Genomic DNA, 27,996 nt, shown 5'->3' with positions numbered 1-27,996 from the left:
CAATTGGGCATTTTGACTGGAAAGCTATCAGGTACCCTCTAAGTTACATTGATGTAGCATTAAAAATATTCTCAAAAAGTAATTGGAAGTCAGTGTGAGGACTTCCCCTGTATTATAAGGACCTTTGACCCTGGTCAAGTAATTCTTTAAAAAAATAGAACAATAGTCAACTATGCTGATGGATCCATTTGTGTTTGACCTCTGAGACACAGGCTCCCTCCAATTAGCCATTTTTACTATTTGATGTATTATATGTGGAATGCGTTATGATTTTTCAAAGAGAACTTGTTTTTTCCATGTTTGAATAACCATACTTTTAGTATAGCTTGGCCACATAAAATTATCGTTTACATTTTACATAAAAGCATTTCTATTGGTCCATAAGAATGAACTAGTTCTGCTCCCTGATTTGTGTAATTATTAAAAGATGTGCATAAAGTGTTTTAAGTATGCAAAAAAAAATCACAAAACACACCCGGACTGCTAATGCTCTGAAAACACTTTATTACACAAATTACATTCAGATTCCGAAAAATAGTGTTCTAACAGTGTAACCATCTAAAAATAAGACATCCCGGAAACACACCAACTGAAGAGAAATTTAAAAAAAGAATTTAAATAGAGACTTTTTAAAATTTCTCTCATCGCAATATAATGTTAGTGATCTTAAAAAAATAGAAGGAGATCTAGCAGCTTTTCATTGTGCAGCGCAAAGGTTTTTCTTTACTGCCACGGGCTGAGAATGCTGAACAGGAAAGGCACCAAAGAAAGTCACTGGCAAGGGGCGCGGGTCGGGGAAAACACTGTGTGTTCAAGCAGAGAATGGGGCTATTTACATCCACAAAAAAGTCCCCCAGTGTAAAGGAGCGAAACTTCCATCCTGGGGAGGGAGTGCGGTGACTGAAGGAGAGGGCGGTTTCTCTACTCTAAGTTCATATAAAGACAATGGCACTGTAGTGAACTTTTAGGCAACCCTCACCTAAACACAGAAGCCAACATAACCGAATGAAGTAAATAAGGTGTGTACAGTCTCACACAGACTAGTACAGCTTACAATCAAATGCACAGAACTTTACACGCACTACAGGGGAAGGAATCTGGGAATCCTTGGTAAACCTCACTCCGCGACAGGAGCGCCCAGCGTTCAGGAAGAAGGCGCGGGTGCCGGCAGCGGGGCCGAGTACTCCTCTTCCGATTCACTCCCATCGTCTTCATCTTTCTCTTGGTCGCTGCCCTCTGTGCTGAGGCGGTCAAACCCTTTTCTGCTGTAGCCTTGACGCCGGCTTGCAAAGAAATTTCCTAGGTTTAAGCCTCCGCTTCCTTTTCCTGGGGGGAAAAATACCAAATGGCATTGTACAGTTAAAATTTGCACAAACAAGCCTGTTTCCTTGTAAACTTTCAAACATTTTAAACAAGGACAGAAGTTGGGAATGGGAAAAGGCCTTTTTTTTTTTTTAAAGAGTGATATTCAAAGAGATTTGTCTTAACCAGACGGATAGTACTCAACAGACTCTATCAAAGTAAATGAGATTCTAAGCTCCTCCAGAATTATGTTTCTGCAGGCATATTTCAAATCCATTATTCCTACTGTTTCTCTACAGCTCTCTTGAACTGGCAACTCCTAAGCTGCTCTTCATTTCAATGACTTTACAAAAAGGTCTTCTTCCCTAAAACAAGCACTGACACTCCAGTACCGGTGACTGCAAGTTTACCAAAGATAAACGCAAACAGACAGAAGGCAGGGAAAAGGAACGAGAGAATACCGAACGAACAGCAAATAGGAGAAAAGAAAGAAGGCTGGGAAATGTGCCACGAGGCCCATGCTGCAAGGTATTTACTCCGCATTTACGCTGGGGGATGGCTACACTGCCCACTAGGTGCTGACTCTTCAGGATCAAAATACAAAACAGGGCCTTGGTCTTCATAAGACGTGAGCTTGTTGACTCTGAACCACACATGAGATTCTGAAGGTCACAGGCATACCTCTGAATCTTCCGAGTATTCTTCCAGAACTTGGCTCGAGTTTGTGTTCAGAATCTGCTTTAAGCAAAACGGAAAAGCAAAACAAAACAAAACAAAACAAAAAACAAAAGACAAACAGAAAGATGGCACATTTTACATGTGTCCCAGTCACCCTCCTCTATCCAAGGGATCAACTGTCAACATGAAATCAGGAACTCACACGTGACTAAAAAGTTTTATTTACATGCGATTTTAGAAAAGGCTATATATCACTGAGAAGCATAAAGGGGGCTGAAATGGTCCAGGCTGAGATGTATATAAGGGATAGCATCAAGCCTTGCCTCTTGCCTCTTATATGCTGTAATTTTGACAAACTAATTTCTTGAGCCTTAGGTCCCTCCCACTCTGAGAAATGAGAGGTCAGTATCCATCTCCCCATATCCGTGATGTATAAGAGGGAGTGTTACATGAATTGTAAAAACACTCTGACCAATGCTCATATTTTTCTTTCTTTGTACTGGGATAGAATTAAGTTAGCAAAATACTGTAAAAAAAAATGGAAGCTTTCACTAAAATCTTCAGGGACATTTCTTTTTCTGTTAATAGAAGCATACAATCCTGCCTTCACATTGGCTTCCTATGAAGGAGGTTATGTAGCCGATGTGAAGGCAGATGACATGAAACCCCAAATAATTCCCATGCACTTAAGGAGACCTCAGGCCTTCCCCGGGGCTCCCATCTCTAAGAGAAGTCAATTTCTCTTTTTTTTTATGGAGAGGTAGAGCTCCCAAGGGAATCCAGTTGTCCCCTGCTATGTCTCTTCCTGCATGTTCTCTCTTTCTCTCATTCTTTCATGGGCTAGACTCAGAGAAGCATCAGGGTAGCCAGCAGCCTCACGACAAGAGCTAAAAGGCAGATGGCAGCTGACAGATAGAAAACAAAATGGAGAAAGAACTGCAAGAAAGCCAAGAATAGACTCAGATTCACAAAGACATGGCACATTCCTCGACCAGTCCTTTGTGCCCCGTGCCTAGCTGGGTGTCCGGGCTGACTCTCAGTGGAGCGCACAACCACGGTGTGTGTAATGTGTATGCAATCAGTGCAAACCAAACTTTAGGAGGGCTCTCTCTCTCTCTCTCTCTCTCTCTCTCTCTCTCTCTCTCTCTCCCTCCTTCCCTTCTTACTTTTTTGATAAAAATCCATTGATGAAAAACAATCCTTGAAAATAGGTGGCAGCCTAATCTACCTTTTCAATTAAATGACACAAAATTGCATAGAATTACACTTTTCTTAAATAACACATAGGGCACAATGTTGCTTCCTTCCCACACAGCCTTAGGCTTCAGTTCCATGCCACATGTCCCTAATAGCAAATGGGAAAGCAGGCTTTCTTGATTGGTAGTCACTTCCTCTCCTGGTTAAACACGCAAGAGTCCAGCCATATGCCTCAGGCCCTACCTCCCATTGACATCCTTTGTCGTTTTCACTGCATTACCATCTTTTGTTAAAGTTTTATCTATCATCTTTTGTGTGTTGCCTATTTGGTGAGTTTCCTCTACTCATCTGACTCTTATCCAATAATTATCTTATTGAACAACTAGTATCAAGAAGCGCTGTCTGTGCTGGGAACATCCAATCAATACCACGTATAACACATTTGTTCTCTTAAAGTGTATGCCTCATGATATGGCTGGTTTTCTTTCTATTCATGACAGTTCCAGGTTCATAACAGTCCTTTATGGGAAGAGCTAATTACATTTTTTTCAAAGATTTATATGAAGTAAATGAAGAGTTAAAGAAAAATCTAAGAAACATTACTTTCATAACTCATTAAATGGAATCTTCCATTCTTTTAATCAGGGTCTTTTTCTTTTGCCATGGGTACCTGAAAACCTGCCATTGACTGTCTGACTTCAAACAGAGACCAGACTGTGTTTCCTTATCAAATGCTGCCTCCCACAGTGCTCCAAAGATTCCCTCCCAGATACAACTATAGATACCTATCTGCCTGGATCCAGAGGCTGCTACTTAAATGTGTGATATAAAAATGATATCAATTATTCATTTCAATATCATCGAAAGGGCCTCAAATTATAACAATTATTTTTAAAGATACCGACTTATGGTACTGGACCCTGCCTCATTCAGTTAGGAAATCTAATGGTCAAATTTATGACTATTTAAAAGCCAAGTGGTTTGCTAGGACAGGAGGATTCTGGGTAAAGCAGAGGCTTGAGATGGGCATCTCTTTTTATTTCTCTATGACCGGCATTACTCTTTATACTTGCTAATGACACTAGTTACATAGCAGGTACCAGACACTTTGGCAAATGCTTAGTGTCCATTGCTCTATCTCACTTTCACACAACCTCATATTTTATTCTCATTTTATCCATGAAGAATCTGGTTTAGAGAGATTAAGTAACTTGCCCAATGTCATGCAGCTAGAAGCTAGAGTCAACCTGATAGGGGAAGAATACAACCTCAAGATACCTGACCCAAGCATTGTGAGTTCTGGTTCATTCCTAAAAGCGGGTATGTTCTTCTCCCTGATCTGCAAGATGGTTTATAGTAGATCTACAACTTCACAGCTTTCTAAGGTGATATTATTTGGGTTTAAGCCAACTGTTTAAAGGCAACGAGTGAAGTTATAGTCAAAGCAAACTACCTAAATTTCAGAGGTGCCAAATAGATTTTATATTCAGTATTATTTATAATTACCTTTCAAGACACAGACAATAATACCATGAGAAGGTAGAGAGCATGTAAAACAAACTAAGTCAAGCCAAACCAAACAGACAGTCATGACAAAGTTCCTAATGGTAATTAGGCCAGACATGCTTTCAAAGGTAGGGTCCAAATCCAAGGGGCTCATTTTACTTGCCTCCAAAGGCCCTTGATTTTTTCCATCGAATAAACATGACAATGGCCAGCAGGACAACCACAGGAATAACCAGAAGGGTTGTAATGAGAACCACGGGCACTCCCGAGTCTGGCTCTTTGCTCAGTTTCTCTTTCTCTTGCATCTTCTGCAATTCTGAGGAGGTGGGTTTGTTCTCCATTTTGGATTCAACAACTGCCTCGGCTTCTTCAGGGAGAGAAGAGTTCACAGTATGCAACTGATTCAAAGATTCCAAACCCTCTCACCCACCCCTACCCAGTCAAATCAACAATGGTTCACCAAGAACTTGTTGAGACCAGTGTATGTGGGGTCATCTTTCAATCTCAGCATCTCTAAAGTCAACAGCAGCTTTGGTGATTGCTATGTAGTTTTCACCTTCTGACTGGTGGTCTTTAATCTACCTTTAATTCCCTCTTTAGTCAGTAACTCCAAAGCGTATATATCCTTTTGCATTTTTCCAAGCTTAGGATCACACACTGCTTTGTGTAGAGGAGACGAGCTGGTGCTTACTACTGGAGTCAACCATACTTGTTCTCAGGTATACTAGCAGAATAACTTTGGGCAAGTTAGTTAATTTATTTTGGCCTAGAAGGATCTCATTTGTAAAGCTGTGATACGATTGCCTTCATAAAACTGTTTGATTTAGATGTGGATCACAAAGAAGGTGCTTAATAAATACTTGGTTCATTGTACCTTTATTTTATGACTCACTTCTATGTTCTGTGATGTTTTAATACTCTCTCTACATATTCATAGGCATTTACAAAGTTACCCCTATGACAGACAAAGAGAAAAAGCAACTGTACCTTTGTGGTCTTATAATATAGTTCTCAGCAAAATATGCGGGCATAAATGCAACATATATAATTTTATTGATGATAAAGTAACACCAACCTTCTGAGACACTGACAGGAGCTGGGTAGGTACCAGGCTGATCAGGCACTAAGCACCGTGGAGAAACAGATTATGAAGCTGTAGAAGCTACGACAGGAGCTTTAATAACTATTGACTTGAAACGGGACTGGACTTCGAGCCAGCCCTAAGAAGGTATCTGTGTATAGAAACCCTAATGTGCAATGAGTAGAATTTAGCTAGGAGATACAGTCCTGTTTGCTGAGCGACTCAGAAAGCTTCCAGAATATTAATTTCTTGGTGTATCTTTTCCCCTACTATACAATATAGACTGCATGATGCAGCAGACCTCAGACCCTGACAAACTGGCAAGGATAGAGGGTTTTAGTGGGGAAAATTGATTAATAACAGCTTGCTGGACATAGGTTCTGAAACTGCTTAGGACACTTCACATAGAATCTATGATATAAACACACAGAGGACTAGGCGTCTTGCTTCAGTGTTCTGCGCTAGCCTCTTCCACAGTCTCCATCACACTCACTGAGCATCTGCACTACACAGGGCGCGTGGCTCCTCTTTAATTGACACACAGAGCCTGGAGCAGCTGCTATTGTTACCCTTCCGCTGAAGACCCCTAAGTCTTCATCTTGTTCCCTGGACTTTACAAAAACAGAGACTACACTTTCTCTCTTGTTCGCTTGCCTGGCTCTTAGAATTTTAAGAGAAGGGAAGGAAAAGGATTGGTCCATAGACCTAAACCACGGTTCTATCATCCTCTTTGTCACTACAGAAAATGTATACGCAATTATTCTACGTTTAAACTTGTTCCATATTGAAATGGAACAATCATGGGATTAAATAACCTAAAACAAATTTGTCTCTTTGATATTCAAGAATGTGTTGCCTTCAGAAGGAAAGCCTGAGTCTATTTGAAAGCAGTATACACTACAAGATAATTACCCAGCATCATAGAAAACAGAAAGGTTTTTTTGCTATAATCATTTTGTCAGTTTACATCTGGTATCATTGATGAGGCAGAGCCAGGGTTGAAGTACATTAAATGTAGAGAACCAGGCATGGTATCGGTTACAGACTGAGAGAACCAGCTTAACATTCATAGAAAGTAGATGAGACACGGTCATGAACTAGCTAAGACACATACTGCTTTAGACATTCTTGGCTTCTACGGTACTCATATTTTGGACGTAATCTGGTGCGGGACAATTCTGTATTCTGTCAATTATGTTTTAAATAAATGCTGATTGGCCAGTAGCCAGGCAGGAAGTATAGGCAGGACAACCAGACAGGAAGTAGAGGTGGGGCAATGAGAACAGGAACAGTCTGGGAAGGAGGAAGCCCATTCCTCCTCAGTCCTGTCCAGACATCGAAGAAGGAAGGTGTGACTTGCCTCGCTGAAAAAGGTACTGAGCCATGTGGATAACATATACTAGAATAATGGGCTAATATAAGTTATAAGAGTTAATAAGAAGCCTTAGCTAATGGGCCAATCAGTTTTATAGCTCATGTAGACCTTCTGTGTGATTCTTTGGGACCTAATGAATGGGGGAATTGGGCAGGACAGAAACCCTAACAAGCAGACCCACATGTTACAGTAATCTACTAAAAATATTTGAACATTCTAACATTTGGAGTACACTGAAATGTTTTTGAGACTTAAAAGGTATTTTGTTAAAATGAGGGCAGTTTAAAAAATGTCCTAGTCTCAGAAAGAAAAGCAATATTGCTGTTCTTCTGATGGGACGACATAGGTAGAATGAAAAGTCTAACAAAACACTTTTCCCAAAAGAGTCCAAGAATTTCACTCAAATAATTAATAATCCAAAGTACATCATTTCACTCTTTATCTGAAATTCCTTTATTAAGCATTCCCATATTTTGGAGCATCCCCGTTGAACAGGCATGGAGCATAAAGACTCTAAAATGAGCCAATGCCCGTGTTTCTGGAGATAAAAGGGAATAGAATACGACACTCTTGTATCATACAAGATGCCATATACAGTCTGCCTAGAACAAAAACGTCTTATAAATTCAGAAGCTATCAACGCATCTCTAGATACAAAGAAAAAGCAATAGTTTTAAAAACTGATAGATCAGAAGCATTTCTTTTCCTTCTTCTGCCCTTTAAAGCAATATTTCTTTTAAGGACAGTTATCTGTACTTCTTTGTGAGGGTAATTGTGTAGAATTTATATTTTTCTATTTTTTTATTATTTTTTATTTCGCAAGGTAATACGTTATTTAAAAACTTTCCTCTTAAAAAAATAGCACCTTGTAAATCTTAAACACATTTCATCTTATGCCAAATGTTAAAATGTAGATTTTTTAGTAGATTGCATTCAAAATACCAGAATTATGGAAGCCAAGAATGTCTACAGTGATACATATATTAGTAAGTTACTGCTGTCTTGTCTCATCTACTTGCAAGTTCATTGTTGTCTCCTCTATTTCTATGAATGTAAAGCTGATTCTTTTGCTCTATAACCAATGTTATGTATGCATTTGTGTGAATGCATGTTTGCATGTGTTAATGCATTCTGTATGTGTTTTTGTGTTTTATGTGTGTGTGTGCACACCTGAAGTCCGTATTAGGTGTTTTTGTCCATTTCTTTCCACTTTATTCTCTAAAGTGGAATCTCTCCCTGGATGCAAAGCTTACCAACTCCAGAGAATCTAGCTGGATGGCTCACCCTCAGGATCCCTCTCCCTGTTTCCCCAGCGAAGCAATTGCAAGAGGCTGTCATGCTTGCTCTCCTTGTGTGGACTCTTGGGGATCCTAACTCTAGTCCTCACGCCTCTGAAGCAAACACTTTAATCCACTGAGCTATCTTTCAAGGCCACTCCTTCTGTCCTCCCTTAGACTCCTTTAATAAAAGCAACTGGTATAATAATCAGGAATGGAGGTACATTCTTAATAGAGCAATATGAAAATTGTTACCTAGCTCATAATAGAGAGAAGTGAAGAGGGAGGATTTTAGAAGGCACATTATCTGTGACTTAGGAAAACATGAAAGCTATACCCAGCATCGATGACCGTCATTCTCTTTCATGTTCTCTCTTCTCCTCCCACCCCCCAACTGATCCTTATAAATCCTCCCCTCAGTAAGATCGAAGAGGTTCACTGCGCCTGAGAGCCTCTTTCTTTATTCTTCTTTCTACTTTTGGAGACTGATCATCATTGTCCCCTTTACGTGGGGCAGGGGACAGTGTGAGAGTTAGGCTTTGACCTATTTTATTCCTAGTAACTCTATTTGAAACTTCAAATCCTTTCCCTAAGCTTTTTCTCTGATTTCTGAATCTCCCTTAAAATGTTGCTTCTGAAACCTTATTATAACTGCTCAGCTACATGACCACTCATGTGGAAATAAGTTATCACCCAAAGTAACTCACATTTAGAGTTATAAGATTAGCAAACACCTCCTATGTTGCCAAGTGGCAATTTGCTTTGGCCTCTGTTACAAAGGGTAGCTTCATGGTTTTGATAAATGATAAGATCTAGGTATCTAGTATGATCCATGTTTCTTTTGTAAAAATATATAACTTATAAAAGAATGAGAATTATTTGTGTTCAAGGAACAAAGTATCTCTGAGGTGGAATATTCCTGACTATTAGACTGAACTTTCTTGAAAACCCTTATGTAAAAGTCACTATTTAGACTGCTGGGTTCTGCCCCAAGACTGCGAGGTTTTCCACCTAAATGGGCTCATTGTTTTCCCTTCATCAAGCAGCTAAGGTGAGGTCAGGTCAGGATAAGTGGACTATTTCCCACATATTACCATCAAGAATGTTTTGGTAAGGCATATTTAAATGGAAATACTTTGAAGTAATTTACAGTTCAAGACATTGGAACACAAACTGCAAATCATTCCTAACTGCCTGCATTCTTGGAAGGACTTGTAGCGAATGGACTGATGTGCTGACAGGATTTATCTGTCCTCAACACTACAGCAACGGTTAAGAATACAGGATTTGACATCAAAGCCTTGCAATTAAAACCTTTAACACTTACTTTCTCCTTCGTAATACCCATCCATATTTCCTCATATGTAAAATAAATAGCACATGGTTAGCATGATTACATTTGATGCTTTTTTGTATTGTCCAGTTTTAGTGTTTCATATATGATAGCTGTTATTAACAACAATATCTTTTAACTCACCCTTATTTGGGGATAAATGTAACATCAGCAATACTACATAAATAGCAATGATTTAAAACTTGTATGTGTCTTTGAGCAATATGAGCATCACCCTACACTGATTGTCCTCTGGGCAGAATCTCTACAAATGTTAAGCAATTGCAGTTTATTTTCTCAATTATGTTATCTCAGCCCTTTCAAAGTGGAGCCTAATGTCCTTCCTTTCTGCCTGCATGAACTTCCTTTTGTTCCTGGCTTTGCATGTTTTTCCAGCCTACTGTCATGAGGCAGGAAAACAAAGATGCCTAGACTTAGGTCTGAAGATCTCCAGGTTCAATATGAAGAAGGGAATCACTAGTTACTTAAGCATGATGGGTCCTTAACAACATAGCACCAGTCAAAAACTTACACTGCGCAGAGAAACTGCAGGTTCGAACTGGTTCTTGGAGAAGGAAAAGTAAGTAGAAAGAGCTTTTGAATAGACAGAGTATAGCAGTTGCTTACCTGTAGACAAGCACAGATACTGTATGTCTGTGATTCAGACATATGGATATGTTGATGTGTGCCTTCTCTCCTGCTTTTAAATGGGCAGCAACTGTCCTGAGGTCAGCTGTAGTTCCATTTCCCTTAGACTCACTACACTGCCTTTTACAAACAAGCCTTCGGTCAATCTTATAGGCTGAGAGGTACCATGACAGGAGCTGGCAGATGTGCTAATGTTTCTCATCAGATAGGACTGATCCACCAAGGGTTTTCACTTGCTTACATGACAGTGCACGTGGAATTTTCTAGCATACTAAAGAATCACTTTTCTGTGTAAGATCAACAATACTTCCCAATATAACTGGCTAAATATTTTCCGTCCTGAATTATCTCGGGATCACAAGCTAGAGGCTTCTGAGATCCGCATCCATGTTCTGCTCCTGGGAGTCAGTGATTGGAGGACCCTCTGACAATTTCCTTTACCATAAAGGGAAGCAGCAGCGTGGAGGTTTAAGGGCTCGGTACAAAGCAGAAGTCATGGATATTTACTGCACTATATATTTTTATCCTGATAATTTTTATGCTGCAATCAAGAGCCAAAAATAATCCAACAAAACAGATTTTGGTTTAAAAGAGGACTCTGACCAACCTTTGATTTCCTGGACCTCAATGCCCGCCTTTTTCACTGATCGATGCTCCATTTCTGTAAAAGCACAATAAAGAGTGAGAAAAATCAGAATCCTCTAAAAGAACATTTAAAAGCTTAACTTGGATACCATTTTTAATTCATTTACCAATATTTCCTAAGTCTAATTAGTGGCCATGTTAATGAATCTTCTATAAAACATCCTTGTGTAAGCTGAGATAATATTTCGAATAACTTTAGATTTAGAAAAGGGTATTCGCCAGGCAGTGGTGGTGCACGCCTTTAATCCCAGCATTCAGGAGACAGAGGCAGGCAGGTATCTATGAATCTGAGGACAACTTGGTCTACAGAGCTAGTTCCAGGACAGTCAAGGCTACACAGAGAAACCCTGTCTTGAAAAAAAAAACAAAAAACAAAAAAGAAAAAAAAAAAAAAAGAATTTTCCTTTTGGAAAATTATAGTTTCATTTTTTTTTTTCTGAAATATTCTGTTTATTAGGTCCAAATGTCAATGCTGGTGACAAAACTCTGTTTGGCCCCATTCCCAACCCCACCCATGGCAGTGCTGGCAACAATGGCCTAAACAAAAGATATCTGGTCTGGTAAACAGAAGAATTGTTACTGGGTAAACGGAAGCTTAAATTGAGCATTCCTCAGGAATTTCCATTCACCAGGACCTCCTTAATCTGTCCTCAAAGGTCAACTGCCTAAGGCAAGGGCATCTAATTCCCAGTTAATCTGAAGAGCCTGTCTCAACTCAAAGGCCCCCACTCTGTTGACTGTCACCTAAAATCCACTGATTCTTCCACCACTTTGCTTCTCTCTGCTCCCCCTCACCTCCACGCCCTCCTGAGTACAGCCTTGGCAGTTCGATCCCCAGTAAACCTTCCTTTCCATCCCTGGCGTGGTCCAGTTCAGCAGCTCCACCACTCCCTTGCTTACAGCGGTTTCACATGTACCACGTCTTAGAATGAAGATGGTTTCTACTGATACACCAGGAACTCGGAGTAACAAAATTGACGCTATAAAGGATGCACTACTAAACTTGCTTAGGAATTATTACGTTATGCCAAGCGGAATTTAATTAAGGGAGTGCTGACTCCAACATGACCGGAAGGTAAGCAGCGCTTTGACCAGGCTTGCTAGAAACTGCTAGGGAGAAAATTCAGCGCTGTTATTTAAGTTTATTTTCGGGTTGCTGAGAAAACACTTCTGCTAATGCTCTTTCTCCAAGCTTGCCCTCCCGTTAGGCTCCATTTCAACCACAGAAGGAGACAAACTTGACTTACATCAGGCCAATAAGATCATCTCCATATCAAAGAATATTCTTCCAGTGGGCAGTTCATGGGAGCAGTGCAGGGTGGCAACCACCTTTAAATGCTGATCTGCCATTATCCGCCCCTCCCCATGCTCTTATTAGAAAAAAGAGTAATTCTGCCAGGTGTGGAAGGTGATCCTGGGTAACAACTACCAGAAAACAACAACAAAAACAACACTGGTATACTTATAAGAAACAACTCTAGCAATACTTGGCTGTGTTAATTTCCCACTAACCCAAGTAGCCATACCTGTAGTGTCCTGTCTCTGTTTAGATTGTTCAAAGTCTAACCTGGGCCAGGATTTAAAAGAGATTTAAGGATGATAATGTATGTGGAATGGATAAGCCTAGGACCTATAAAAACTGGTAAAAATTTTCCATTCCAGGCTGGTCCCCTTTTGTGCATTAGCCAGAACCAGTCACCTGGTATAATTAAAGAACTTTTTCCTTTATTCATTTCTAAATGTGTGGAATGATTTCTCCCTGGGAGGAAGGTGTATAATTCTAGAATTATACTGTAATTCAGTATAATATGTATACATGTATTCCATATGTAATCAGCTGTAATTCAGCTGTGCTGCTTAGCTTTGTCCTTGATGCCTAGAAACTAGTGTGACCAAGGAAGAAGACACCAGTTTGGGAACCTCTCTACCAGCTTGGCCTGGCGTAAGTAGGGTATTTTCCCAATTAAAGGTTTAAGGTGAGAGGTCCAAGCCCACTTTGGGCAGTGATACCCTAGGGTAGGTGGTCCTGGGTGATGGAAGAAAGCCAACTGAGCAAGGCACGGAGAGCAAGTCAGTCTACAGCATCCTTCTGTGGTCTCTACTCTGGTTCTGGCTTCCAGGTTTCTGTCTTGGTTTCCCTCAGTGACGTGGACACGGAAGTCAAATATCCACCAGGTTCATTTTGGTCGGTGTTTAACACAGCAGTAGAGAAGCCAAGTAGGACAGCAATCGTCTACGAATTTGACTAAGCACTAGAGTGTAAACGCAGACGTTCTTCCTGTGCCAGAGGTCCCATCTCAGTCATTTATTGTGGTCTGGATTACACAGATAAGATTTTTATCACCTTGAAGTTTTATGCTGTATCGTCCTGCTTTTTAAACAGCCATCGGAAGTTGTATCAAAACCACTTAGGACGAGTTTTCAAAACGCACATATTAAAATTGTTCCCATTTCTCCATGTACAGTCTTTTCCATCTTTAAAAGGGTATTTAACATTTTCTTTTATTGTTCTAAAACCCTAACTTGGTCAGTCATTTGAGGATTATCCATCTATCTTTAGTTTTACACTGGTTTGCCCATGCCTCCAGGGTCCCTTGCTGCAAACACAAGTGCTGAATGCGTCTCTTACAGGGAAAAGGGAAAGTGACTTGTGGGGGTAGGATAGGCCAGAGGCTCTGCCACAGTCCTCATGGGAGTAAGAAATGCCCACGAGAGCAATAGAGCGCGCTCTGGGTGGGTCCGTGTGGGAACTTGCAGAGACACTTAGATTATGAGGACTGACTGTTTCCAGTATAGAATTAATAAGATAGCTTTACTGCAGTGTGATAAAAAGAAGGCAGAGGCTCGGAAGACGGAGGCATGTAGAAGCACGTCCTTGGACTGTTTTAGTGTGGCCCTTATCTGCTTCTTGGCCAAACGCTCCCTTATGCCACGTGATCCTGCTGCCAGTGATGTTCGGCCCAAACCACCAAACACTGAAACCATGAGGTAAAATGAGTTTTTTCCTCATGGACATTTCTATCACATCTGTGCAAACATACCCAATAGTTGAATCGATATTCATTATACTCAAATTGGGTCCTTAGTGCAGAACAGTAAGAGTTACTCAAAGATTAACTCAAAACTCAAAAGTTACTGAATACAGCACTGGTTAAATTGAGATGTAAAACCTACATTGCACCTGATTAAAGTTTATCGACTCTTGATTTTACTTTTCTTCCAGTAATTTGTTTTCTTTCCTTGTTATAACTTGAATTTATAGTGTTACAATTAATATCATTTTATTCATCAAGTTTTCATGCCCTTATTATTTTTTTACCTAATATTGCTATCTGCAGCAACTTGTGAAACCTCAAATTTATCACCCCTAATTCCTTGTTACCATTTGTTACCACTCGCTGCTGTCGCTTAGACCCTGACATATTTAAAAAGCATCTCTGGATATTGAAGTTTTGGGCCAAGTAAACATTCAGTTAGCTTCAATTAAGAGAAATTTTGTTTTCCAGTCTGAAACCAGGGACTAGGCTAGTACACTTTTAATGATATACAAATTGAAATGAGATAATACTAACATCGGTGAAGAATATAACACTAGTAATCCAGCCTTGACTCAGGCCAAAGTGTCTGCAGACAGATACTAGCAGGCATCCAAAAGAGACACTGTGGGTTCCTGGCTATCAGAATTTCTGGGGCCAGTTCTCATCTGCCAAGTGAGTTAACATTCAAAGGGATATTGGCCACATATCCTTCGCCCTACCTTTTTCTCTTCCTCAACCCTCTTTAGACAGTTAGAAGAGCAGGCAGACCCCCACTTCTGCCACAAGGCCTCTGCTTCATATCTTCAGAGACCAGACCATCTGTCTGTTTCTTGTGCTGGGGCCTGAAATTTCCCCAGAGTCCCTGCCATGTTATTGCCTATCTATATCCACGGCACTAAGAAGTTTTCTAACAAACTTGTTACTTTCCACTAATCCAACTCAATGCCCCCTTCAGTCTCCTCAATAAACCTAATATTAAGCAATCTATCTCACTGTCCCCTCAAATCTCATTCCTCAACCCCTACTCCAAAACCTAACAACTCATCCACTTACTGACCAGATTCTTAAGAGTAAATATATGTGTTCTTTTAGGTTCCCAGTTAAATAAACATACAGCAACTCAGTATTGGGAGGACGGGGAAGAAGGTAGAAGAGAGGATAAAGCTGCGACCTAAATGGAAAACAGAAAGTAAGTCTGCTGCAGATAACGTGTCAGACAAGGATGCTGGTGTCCCTTCATGCTCAGCGCTAGGAAGAGCTGAGTGCCAGATGGGGTGATGTCTTGTGGCAACAAGTCAACCTCTCCTTTGCCAATGCTGTCTCTCTCTTCTGTAACAAGCTGGAATTAACGGGGGCTTTTTAATGTAACAGACATTACTTCACACATCAAACATTTCCTGTGGAGTGTCTCTGGAAACAAGGCGACGTCTGCCAGGAAAAAAAAAAAAAACCCTCTCTCTCCACATTTAAGAAATTATTTTAATTCCTGAAATAGAAACCAAATAAAGACCCTCTCTCCCTTTCTCCTCTGCCTCGCTCATCCTTCATTTCCCTTGTCCTTTGTAGTACAGGGAACAGAGACCCAAAGATGCTAGATATATGCTAAGATTGAACCCCACACCCAAACTCCCTACGTCCCGATTTCCTATTTCTGGCATTAAAAAAAAAAGGCAAATGTTTTTGTTTCCCATGACTTTAAACAATAAACCAGATGGAAATTATGGATTAAAAATACTGTAAAAACAAACAAGTAAAAAGGCACAACAACATACTTTCAGTCAGGGTGAACTTCCACACGGTGTTCGTGTGCGCATCTCCAATGTACACATTCCCATCTTCAGAAGCGACGATATCATGAGGCATTTCAAAGTGCTGCCAGATGCAAAGACACGGGTTATCATGGTGAGGCTTTACTTCAGCACATCATGGATGGCAGAAACATGAGACAAGGTGTGAGACTCCAACAGTGAGCCACCCTCGCCAAAGGCAGTCATTGTGCCCCGACTCTGCTAGGAATAATTCAGGCACTGAGAACCCACTGGCTTGCAACTCCTTCAAACGTTGGAAATTCATAAGCTGGTTATTTTTGCAGGGTTGTTTTTATTTTCAATAACTTAATTATGCTTACTTTTGCTTTCAAACATCTTCTATCTTTAAAAAAAATTGATGATCAAGCGTCTCCTCTGACATTTTTTATACATGGATACTATACATTCAGATTACTCTCGACCCCAAGTTCAGCCCTCTCTCCTCCCCGTAAGTTCCCTTTCCATAGTTATCATATTTATCTCTTTTTTGTTTTGAGACCCAATCAGTGTCTCCAGGGCCATCTGTGTATCTATGGCGCAGAACTCCCATTGGAGCCTCACCAGCAGGCACCTGACTGACAGTAGGAACTCCCCACTTCACATAGTTTAGCCATAGTCCCTAGGTCAGCAGTGGGGGACCGACAGTGGCAATAAAGCTCCTCCATACATGGCTGGTTGTGAACAGGTCCACTCTCTTTTACGATTAAGTTGTTGTTGTTGTTGTTGTTATTATTATTATTACTATGGTTTTTTATTATTTTGAGGCTAGATTTCTCTGTAACAATCCTAGCTGTCCTGGAATTAGCTCTAATAGACCAGGCTGACTTCAAACTCACAGAGATGCACCTGCCTCTCCTTCCTGAATGCTGGGATTAAAGGCTTACACCACCACTGCCTGGCAAGTTTTTATTATTTTAAAACTGTGTTTATACGTTTGTGTCTGGGTGTAGGTAAATGCATAAGCACAGTGCCTGAGGAGGTCAAGAAAGGGCGTTTGATCCTTGGCGCTGTATTTACAGGTGCTGTGAGCCACCAATGTGGATGCTGAACTTCGGTCCTCTGCGAGAGCTCTGCAGTACTGAGGACAGGCCCGACCGCGAGCAGGCTCTGTGCAGACAAGTACAGTCGCACTAGACTCATGACTGGACCAGCCATATCACAACTAGCAAATGCACCTCCCAGGCTCTTATTCTGTCTTCTGGTTGTTTCTGTCCCCTTATCTGCAGCAGTGGTGATATCATACTATTGTGATCCCTTAACCTTTACTCAATCTTGGCCCTCTGAGCACTCATGTGTTTCTGCATCCAGTGTCTTTCACTGCAAAGAAAGACTACAGACCGGAGGACCCTGACTTAAATTCGCACAGTCACAGCCCCCTTGTTTTTACTAAGATGCCAAAAGCATAGGAGTAGAGACAGTATCTTCAGCAAATGATATTGGGTCATTTGTGTGTCCATATGCAGAAGAATGAAACCTTCTTTATTAGACTTAATGCTTTATTTACTTTATGCTAATATAAAGAGCCATCAATCATTCAGAATTTTTTTTTTTTTTTTTTTTTTTTTTTTTTTTTTTTTTTTTTTTTTTTCCAAAACAGGGTTTTCCTGTGTAACAGTCCTGGCTGTCCCGGAACTAGCTCTTGTAGACCAGTCTGGTCATGAACTCACAGAGATCCATCTGCCTCTGCCTCCCGAGTGCTAGGATTAAAGGCATGAGCCACCAGTGCATTTCTAAAGATTATAGTCATAAAAGGGAGACTCATACTATACGAGAGAAGAAGCAATAGATACACTCGGAGGAAAAGACCATGTATAACACAACCTCTGACAGCAATAATGAATCATTATACCACATTATTCCTTTTACTTGGACTTTGAATCCTTATGATGATAATCTTAGTAAGTGAATGATCTGAGGGATCCATAAACCGGTTCCACTTTACTGAATCAACACAGAACACTTTCCCATGTGGAGGGGTACTATCATAACTTGTTTTTGGGAAAGAAGAGCCAATTCTGTCTCAGCATGAGACTCTTTTCAGGTCCCCTCATGCATCACCACAAGTCTGGTGACTACTGATGTTTAGGAACAAGGCTCTCTGAAATTCTAACTCAGATCTATTCATAGTCTTATGAGTGGTGGTCTCTTGCTTAGCGCTTACTTTTGATGTACTGATGTGCATTTTAATTAAAAGTTAATAACCTCATTGACACAGAACACCACACTTAAAGGGACCAGACAGAGAGAGACACTCTGAGAAGACAAACGGTAAACCAGAAAGAATGCCAATATTTTTTCCCTTAATCAATAAATATGAGAAAATTAGCTCAAAGGAGCATAGATCTCAAGATCAGACAATCAATACAAATTCAAAACACTGTTCAGGTAAAATATGTACTTTAAATGTAATGACTTTCTAACAGATGCAATGATTTAAATGTGATTGCACATTGCTTTTCAGATAAAATGTCTTCTACGAAAATGTGTGCACACAAACTGTAAACAGAGACCCAAAGGAAGAGACTCTGCAATGGAATTCTTTAGTTCATGTTTACTTTGTTTTGTTTCAGATGCTGTAGCTTTCCCTAACAAAGGCACACTGAGGAAGAGACTATGATTGTCTTGTACCTAATTAGATCCTCAAGACCCAGTACAAAAACTGCAGTGAACTGTGATAGAAACCAGACTGCTCATCTTCTGACAGATTTCTAAAATACTGAGATATTTTAAAGTCCTTTTTTTTCCTCACCTAGCAAACTTGCTATCCTAAGAGTTTAAGATTTATGATACTAAGACATACTGTGTTGAGTGGCTTGTGATAGCTGCATTTTGATTTAAGTAAACACAATAAACCGTTCTACATTTTGAAAAATAACCCTTGCCTGAGCATTTTAGTAGGCTGATCTTCCTACATCTGACAGAGCCCTGGCCTATGCTTGCAGTGGGCACGAATATTACGATCACTCTGGCAATTACTCTGCATATACAATACAGTGGGAAGACAAAAGCCTATGGAAGGCTCAGCTGTAGCACTGAGTGTGTAAAAATGTTAAAATACATAGTGGCAACTTACTGTGGAGCCTTAACTCCTCACTTAGCCAAGTCTTTAGAATTTGAACAGACTCCATAAAGTACTATTTTCAATTCTTGCTGATTATTAAAGTCTTACCACTACTGCCAACAAAAAAAAACCAAGCCGCCTGCTGATTCTAAAGAGAACTATAATAGTACATTTACAATGTGGCTTCTTCACCAGTTGAATGAAGCTAGGAAAAGAATCTGTCTATCATCTATCAATCAATGTATTTGTAATGACTTGCTCACTATAGTGAGCAATTTAAGAATGTCATTGTATGCAGAGTCTATCACAAAGTTAGAATTGTACCGGGTAACATTCATCTGAAAATATTGATAGTCTAGGGAAAGACAAGGACATTTATTTTAAAAAACATAACAAAAGACATCTGTCAACTCAGCTAAGGAAGCTATCATGTCTTCTATGCTTAAAAATAGAAATTGTACATCAATATTTATGTTTTAATTCTGTTATAAATATTCAAATCTAGGCATTTGTATTTGTATTAAGTACCTTGCGTACTGGCTTGAAGACATCTATGATTTCCCCGCTGGAAAAGTTCATTACAAAACCCTGTACAGGTTCGTGGTCTCCAAAGTAGGGCTTCCCATTTACCGCAAAGAGCAAACCTGCGACAAGAGATGAGGTCTTTCTTTAAAATACGGACGAAGATTGGCTTTGAAACAGAAGCAACAAACATTACGCAAACAAAATAGTTACCATCAGCATGGTTTCTATATCAACAGCAATGGAAATTACTTAGCAACCATTATCCTGTGAGTTACCAGATGTGGGTCAAGCAGGTTAGATGACTAACTGTATTGTAGCAAGCAAATCAGAAACTGGAGGGCCTGGTCCACTTTGGAAGCATCCATGAGCAGTCAGGATGCATAATTACTGACAAACATGCCTACTGGCATATAGGGTTAGAAAGGCATCCTCAGTAGGAATGGAGGGAAAGGTCAACTTATCAAAGCCAGTGATTTCGGGACATCTGATTAGGTGGGAAAACTAAGTAATATCTGTCTTGCTGCCACAAGAATAAGAGGAGAATGTAAAGAAGGTATAAGGCGAGTTGCAGAACCCAGAGGAAGTAATCTGATTTTAGATAACTCCGGCTTGTTAACAGGAGATCTGTATTTTAGACTGTTAAAGACAGACTGTCACAGGAGAAAAAATGAAGTACCTTCTTATGAACATACTTTGTAATAAAACTAAATTTCTTTGGATGAAAGTGAAATAATAGAAATTGTGATGACTTAAATCATTCAGAGGTTTGAGTACTTCATTTTTAAAGAATGCATTAAAGAGTTCCCCTAAGAAGAGGCTGAGAGGATAGCTCAGTGGTGGAGGGCTTGCCGGGCATGCATGTGTTCTTTGTCCGAGCCCCAGCACTGCAAAGCCATATAATGCTGAGCCTGTGTTCGCTATGTTTTCATCTTTCTTAAAAGGATCATAGAGAGTTTTAGAATATATCCTATAACACAATACAGTCTGAGCACCAGTTATTACTACAGAATTCTGTAAAGACACTAACTCCTGCTTAGTGCTTTTAATTTTCCTGTTTTGAACTTTAATTTTTATCTTTTTTCCAGATTTTAAAACTATTATATCTACTCAATCACCTTCCTTACTAACTTGGCAAATTAATTCTTTGGATATGAAGTAAAGCCAACTACAGAATGTTTCTCTTGTTGACATCAATGAGTTTTTTTTTTGTTATTATTTCTCAGGAAACACACACTTGTGTCCCATCTAGTCACTTAAACTTTTTTATTCTGTGCCTTGGTGACCTAAAATGTGTAAGTATTAAAGTGGGGAGTACAGTCAATGTAAGTTAACACAAAGTTAGATATATTTCATAATGTATTTGAAGATTTGTGTAAGCTTTTACTTAAACTATTAAGTTGGTTAATAAACATTCAAAGAAATCTTATGGTAACTTATTTTATAATATAATTTTATACACATCTTATTTTATAAGTTTGGATTTTTTTTCAAATTTTATTTTTGGCTTTTTGAGACAGGGTTTCTCTGTGTAACAGCTCTAGTTGTTTTTCTTGTAACTTGTTCTGTAGACCAGGCTGGCCTTGAACTCACAAAGATCCACCTGTCTCTGCTTCCTGAGTTCTGGGATTAAAGGAATGCGCCATCACTGCCCTGGGAAAACTTTTTAAAAACCACTACAATTTATATAAAAATTCTAAGTCAAGATTTTATTGATTGTTTCTCCTGGCATCTGTCTGTCTGTCTATCTATCTATCTATCTATCTATCTATCTATCTATCTATCTATCTATCTATTTTTTGGTTTTCTGAGACAGGGTTTCCCTGTGTAACATCTCTGGCTGTCCTAGACCTTACTTAGTAGATGAGGGAGGCCTTGAACTCACCAAGATCTGCCTGCCTCTGCCTCCCAAGTGCCAGGATTAAAGGTGTGCGCCACCACTGCCTGGCCATTCCTGGCATTTAGACACAAACCTCGATTACTTTACATTTTAATCTGTTTTAAATTAATTGGCCACTGTGATGGTTTGATTGAAAATGGCTCCTATAGGCTCATAGGTAGAGGCACAATTAAGAGGTGTGGCTTTGTTGGGAGGTGTGGCTTTATTGGAGGAAGTCCGTCACTGCGGGTGGGCTTTGAGGTTTCCATGCTCAAGCTAGGCCCAGTGTCACTCAGCTCTTCCTGTTGCTTGTGGATTCAGGTGTGGAACGCTCAGCTACCTCTCCAGCACCATGTCTTGCATGCCACCATGATTCCTGCCACAGCAACAATGAACTAAACTTCTGAACTGCAAGCCAACACTAATTAAATGTTTTCCTTTGTAAGAGTTTCCATGGGCGTCTTTTCATACCAATAAAACCCTAACTAAGACAGTCAGCAGTTTTTCAAGAAACATTAAACAGAAATAGTTGGAATGCAATTCTATCAAAGGCAATCTTAATTATTTGACAGCTAGGTCGGATGATTATAAGTAAAAAGGAATCAGCATTTGGGAATATTTTAAACCCAGTCTTTGGGGACATTTTAAACCTAATACAAACAGCTGTTAACTTCTTATAGAGTCTTCATTATTTCTGCAAAAGGAATAGTGACACATGAAGTAAAAAACTATAAAGGGCAGAATACAATATAACAAAGCACACAATAACAAAATACCTGGTATATATGAAATTGCGAATACATTTCTTCCAAATGATGCATGTTTAATCTCCCGCACAAATTCTTTGGTGTCAGTTCTGAAACATTGGATTCGACCATTTTCCCTGTCTGCCACACACAACTGGTCCAAATGAGGCACAAGGGCCAGACTGTGAGGAACACTGAGCTGGCCTGGCTTGGGAGTGCTCCCGGAAGTTTCTACAGAACAAAGAAAAGTTGCAGATACGCGGTTTATGGAGTCTTTCAAAGTCTGATGCCCCAGCTGTGTAAGTTTTCAAATTCATCAAAACAAACCATTTATTACAGATTGTATATGGGGAAAACCAAACCCATGTCTAGTTTTTGCTCCTACGGACTCAGAATTCTGACTAGAGACCGAGATCGGTAGAGGGTACCTTCTCCCCACTGGGTGATGAACTTTCCGCTTGGTGAAAACTGCACAATCCGACTGTTGCAGTAACCATCTGCCACGAAGATGGCTCCTGTGCTGGGCTCCACAGCCACGTCAGTGGGCTGGCAGAAATGATTCTGGTCACTCCCAGGCTGCATGCTCCTTCCCAGAATTAAGAGAGGGCCTTCTTTGCTATGTGGGTCCAGTTTGAACACCTTTTTTAAAACAGGAAAAAAAGCTTAATCTATGTTTCCTCATTATTGTTCACACACACACACATACACACACACACACACAATCATTTGAATAGGCAATTATAGTATAAATGGCAGACGGAAATTTATTCAAAAGAAGATGCTTTTTTTTCAACAGATATTATTTTTTTAAAAAGTTATTTTTAGTGATATCCCTAAAATTTTTAATGAACCCCCCTGTTTTTCTTTTTCTTTCTTTATTTATTAAGAATTTTCCCCTCCCCCTCGCTTCCCTTTTCCCTCCCCCTCCCCACCTCGCCCTTCCTCAAGAAGATGCTTTTAAAACAAGATGGGACCATAGAAATCATCTGGTCTAATTATTCACGTCACAATTAGACATATGGAAATTAAGTTATTTTCCCGAAGCCAGCAACTTAATAAATAGCAAATAGGAAGCAGCATTATTTATTTATTATGAGGAATTTTCATTTATTTTTTTTTAAAGAAACGATTTTCTTTCATCATACATACTAATCCCAGTTACCACTCCCTCCCCTCCTCCCATTCCCTCCACCCCATCCCCATTCACTCCTCAGATAAGGTAAGGCACATTGTTTTGGGGAAGGAGGGACCAGTATTCAAACATTACATTCATCTCCACTTCCTTTCTGTCTTCCCTAGCTCATACTACAATGAGCAGATAGCATATGAGGCATAGGGATTCACTGATGTCTGCAACTCTTGCAGAGAACACTGTAATGACTCACTGGTGAGTCTCTGGAGCTCTGAATGTCTCAGCCCTGTATTTCCTAACTCTGTACCACTATCATTGCATTTAACAAGGTTATATGGGCATGAGGCCTTAAGACAATTCCATGACTGAAATAAAGTATCTTTTGAAAAGGACAAAAGTTTGGTTTACATACTTAATAGAGACTTTGCTTTAATTTATAGAAAACTAAGGTGGCTTAGAAAAGAAATCATAAAGCATAAGCAAAAATAAAAAGAAAGAAAAGGAAAGAAATAAGACCTAAGGATAAAAGGAATAACGGGCAATGTAGGAAGTGAAGAGGAAGTTTGAAGGGCTCTAGACATTACTGGGAGGCTCCATATCTGGCTGTTAGCATACAAGGGAGGAGAGAGGCCTGATAGCATGTTGCCTTTTCCTAGTACAGTACAAAAAGAAAAATGTTGAGGTAATGATTGATACAGACTGAACATTGGCGTCTTCTAAGTTTATATGCCAGAATTCTAACTTCTAACGTCATGGAAGCAGGAAGGAACTGTTTGTCATAGTGAAGGTTGGTGTCTTTGTGAGGGGAGACAAAAGAGCTTGCTCTCCTTTCCTTCTTCATAAAACAAGACATCGAGGAGATGGCTGTCTGAAATCCAGGAAAGGACCCTCACCAGAACCCTGTCATGCTGGTACCCTGACCATAGATGCCCAGAATTTAGAGTTGGGAGAAACGTATCTATTTGTTGCTTACAAACCACTGAGTCTCTGGTTCTCTATAAAAGCACACAGAACTTATTAAGATATGATTGTTCTCCCCTTTTTGGTTACTAATGTTTGAGTCATAGAAATGATTTCAGTAAAATCCAGAGACTTTTGAAAACTAACCCATTTCAGCTTCTCTTTGAATACCGCCAAGAAGAAAGCTCACCTGATGAAGAGCCACATCTGTGACCCAGTAATTTCCATCTTTATCTATACTCAAGCCATGTGGTAAATAAAACCTGTGAAGTGAGAATAACTACCTTAGTTACAGTTCTCCAAGCACAAATGAGAGGAACGTCACAGTATACTTCTCCAAAGTAAAGACAGTATTTTTGTTCCATTACAATAGAGACCAAAATGAATTGCTAAGTGAAAATAACCAGTTAGAACAGGCAGAGACCTCCCTGGGACGAAGCTTAAGCAGAAGTTACCCAATCATATTAAGAGCTATAAATAAAATTTACATAAAAGCAGCACAAATAACATCAGATGAAAAGCGAGTTTTCAGACGATAAATATTAATGTTTCAGAATATGCATAAAACAAACCGCTTTGAGAAATAACAGTGGATTTCTATAGTTTGAATAGTTAAAATATATTAAAAGAAAATACAGTGTTATGGGCATTTTTCTATGTGGCTGTTCATGATGTGTGCACATACACATGTGTTGGCCAGAGAATGATATCAGGTGTCTATTTTGATCACTCTCCATCTTAAGTTTTAAGATAAGACCTCTCACAGAATGTGGAACCAATTGGCTATCCTGACTGGCCAGATGGTTCCAAACATCCCCATGTCTCTGTCCCTCTGCCCCATCTTGGTCCCAGCACTAGGGTTACCAATGTGACTCTGTCCAGCTTTTATGTGGATTCTGGTTCCTTATAACAAGGTCTCTACCAACTGAGCTATCTCTACCGTCCTATAATACCATAACAACATACAATCTTCTGGATGTGACTTGAAAGCACTGAGAATGGCTATGGAAGATAAGGAAACATAAAGAAAGCCACTTCCAGAAGGACTGCGACCCTCCAGGCATAGTGAAGTGGTGAGCTGACCAGTCATTATAAAAGGTTGATCTATTTAGTATGTGTAAGGGATGTGGACAGAGGCCCACAGGATTGAAAAGCCTGAACAGAGGAAGTTAGCACATGAGAAATAGACTAAAGTGGCCCTGTTCAAATGCCATCTGAGAATCCAAGCTTTCTTGGTCTGCATCTAGCCTTAGTAGGGTATTGGCATCAAGATTTTTTTTTTTCATGAGCCAAGTGCATAACCCTTTGATCTTAACTAACTGACTGAACTAGATGCCCATTTTGGCCACTGAAAGCGAGGTTATAGTTTGCTGGCAGCATTTATACCTCGTAGTTGGCCACATGGGCTTGGCAACAGTTATTCTACCGTCCCTGCTAATTCTGTTCAGGGATGAGGATGCCTCTGATTAATGGCTACAGCTCTAAGGAGATGGTATTATGATTCGGCTCCGGACTTATTCAAAAATATTATTTTTTAAAAAAACCTAAGTTTCATTATAGTATCTCTATTAGAAGCTGCATTCACAGAAGCTGGCCTTCCCTGGGCTTAAGCAGATGGAGTGGGGGCATAGTCCTGGAAGCTGCCAGGTTATAATAGGTCAGGGTAACTCTGGACGCAGGTGTCCCTTTCTTTCAATGACCACGAATATCAGCCAACTGCTTTTGCCTGCCAAATGCCATCTAGGAACCAGACCAAATAATGAGTGGCTTTCAGATCCAAATTACACGTGCAAGCTAGGGAAAAGCTTAAAATGGTACTTGTTTACTCTTCACTTGTTGATGGGAAGAGAAAAAGGTCTTTTATTCTTATCAGTGATTACTTGGTTGAGTATATAATTTCTATACTAGGGAAATTATTTTTAAACCTATCGGTCTAATGACCAACAGCTGACTTCATCATACATATCAATAGCTGTCTAAATGCTGACTATGCCATAGTCACCTGGAAAGTTGGAATAACATTTGCCATAGCCCAGACCAAGTCAGAATGGAATTTTTAAAAATTATAAACGGACAAATTAATATTGATTATAAGTATGGTAAGATGCATGCATACTTTAATGCATACATTAAAACCATGGTGTTTAAATCAAGCTAACAATCTAGGCCATCAAATACTTTTCATAGTAAGGAAATGACCCTGAGTCATTTTGAAAGAAGACACACAATTGGCCAAAGTTTTTGTATGTATATAATTATTGAGCTCTCCAGATGGTTCTAACGTTCAGTTAAACTTCAGAGCCACTTGTTTAGAAAGTAAATGAAAGAATGATTCAATTTGTTTCCTACTCAAGGGTAGTCTTGTGACAGATTCCTGACCTAATGATGTATTTTATACCCAGCACAGGTGTGCCAGTTTGAATAGCGTGTAAGCCACTTTACTCACAGGTTCTTCCCACTGGACTGGAGAATTGCAGCATTATTTGGATCTATGACTAGAATGGTATCTTCTTCAATTGGTCCAAGGCCTCTTTGCTGGTAAACAAACTTGCTGTCAAAAGAGCTGAAAATAAATATTAGAAAGGAAAAATTAACAACCCATAACTCCGGGGCACTCGAGAAGTGCAGGCCACTTACTTGAGAACCTTAATAAAACTCATAAGGGCTGGGATGTTCTTGATTTCATGATCTCTTGAACTGTATAATAAATCATCATGGATGGTCAGTGTGCTGTGTTCAGTGTACATGTTCAGACTCACCAGGTCCGAAACAAGAGTTTCATTTATACATTAGGGTTTGGGAAGCCCTGATCTGGAGTTGTTAAGACAACTAAAACTTTTTAAAAAGCTTTTCTCAGTTTTTAAATTAATGCTGTTTTCTTTAAAATTATATGAGGTAAGCTTATCTTAACTTTCCCTGTAATGAATACAGTGGGACAGGAGTAGGGAGAAAGAATCAATGTCCTAGCCAAATGTATAACGTGGGAACATAAAGGGGTACACATACAACATTCAAAACATTTCTATAAAATGAAACAGGACTTATTATTGGAATCAAACTGTACTCTTAGAGACATGAAATTTCTCTTTCTAGCAGCTTTTCATTAGTGCAAAATGGATAATTATAGAATAACTTTCAAATGAACATAACAATTTCTGCTTTTTAAACTCAGTATCTTCTGGGCTATAAACCATTATGCACACATATTTTTTTAAATTTATATTTAAATAGTAGTATGTTTCCTTAGAATGCATGTTATAACAGATTCTGAGTTGTTTCAATTCCCATTTCAAAAGTCGACATTAGCCCCTCCTCATCCTTAGGAGATTCATTCCTAGACACCACTGGTGCCTGCAATCACAGGTAGGACCAAACCCTGTGTCTATTCAACTTTTTCTTATGCAGCTGCCTCAGGAGAAAGCTTCAGTTATAGGCTGGGAACATCAAGTGACTAAAAACAATAAATAATAGCTTAATAAATATACTGGAATTTTGAAATAAAATTTCAAGCATTATGGCTCCTGAGATTTGGGACCATTTTTAGGGCAAGTGAAGATGACTGAAGCAAAGAACATTAATGCTGTCAGCTTGGTCTTGAGACAGCTACGAAGTGTCTGAGGCGGTGATGGATAGATCCAGTGCGTAGATGATAGTCAAAGAGATGATTCAAGATGGAGGAGAGTTTATCATACCCCTTAAAATAACAAAGTTATAGATTTAAAATGCATAATTATTCATTTCTAGAATTTTCCACTTAGTATTTTTGGACTGGGTTAATTGCAAGTAACTGAAACGAGAATGTGAAAAC

General features: G+C 39.5%; 1 protein-coding gene across 10 annotated transcripts in view; it reads right to left on the bottom strand.

The window, feature by feature from the left end:
* Window positions 1–481: 481 nt before the first annotated feature.
* The window catches only part of Pam (peptidylglycine alpha-amidating monooxygenase), a 286,594-nt gene continuing 259,079 nt past the window's right edge, over window positions 482–27,996 (bottom strand). For 2 of the 10 annotated variants that reach the window (XM_085696100.2, XM_085696123.2), the window contains 10 exons: window positions 26,635–26,751; window positions 24,379–24,451; window positions 22,525–22,735; window positions 22,127–22,327; window positions 19,478–19,593; window positions 15,853–15,952; window positions 11,005–11,058; window positions 4,847–5,050; window positions 1,984–2,037; window positions 482–1,326 (listed from right to left, as the gene is read on the bottom strand). In XM_085696100.2, coding sequence (XP_085552226.2) covers window positions 1,145–1,326; window positions 1,984–2,037; window positions 4,847–5,050; window positions 11,005–11,058; window positions 15,853–15,952; window positions 19,478–19,593; window positions 22,127–22,327; window positions 22,525–22,735; window positions 24,379–24,451; window positions 26,635–26,751 — 1,312 coding nt within the window. In that variant the 3' untranslated portion in view covers window positions 482–1,144. The remainder of the gene's footprint in view (window positions 1,327–1,983; window positions 2,038–4,846; window positions 5,051–11,004; window positions 11,059–15,852; window positions 15,953–19,477; window positions 19,594–22,126; window positions 22,328–22,524; window positions 22,736–24,378; window positions 24,452–26,634; window positions 26,752–27,996) is intronic. The other 8 variants (XM_085696107.2, XM_085696126.2, XM_085696114.2 and 5 more) reach the window with 4 other exon arrangements.

The sequence above is a fragment of the Myodes glareolus genome, chromosome 1 (assembly GCF_982192425.1).
Source record: "Myodes glareolus chromosome 1, mMyoGla1.1, whole genome shotgun sequence".
NCBI classification, from domain to species: Eukaryota; Metazoa; Chordata; class Mammalia; order Rodentia; family Cricetidae; genus Myodes; species Myodes glareolus.
The sequence above is the reverse complement of the archived record's forward strand: the minus strand, read 5'-3'. Positions and strand labels throughout refer to the sequence as shown.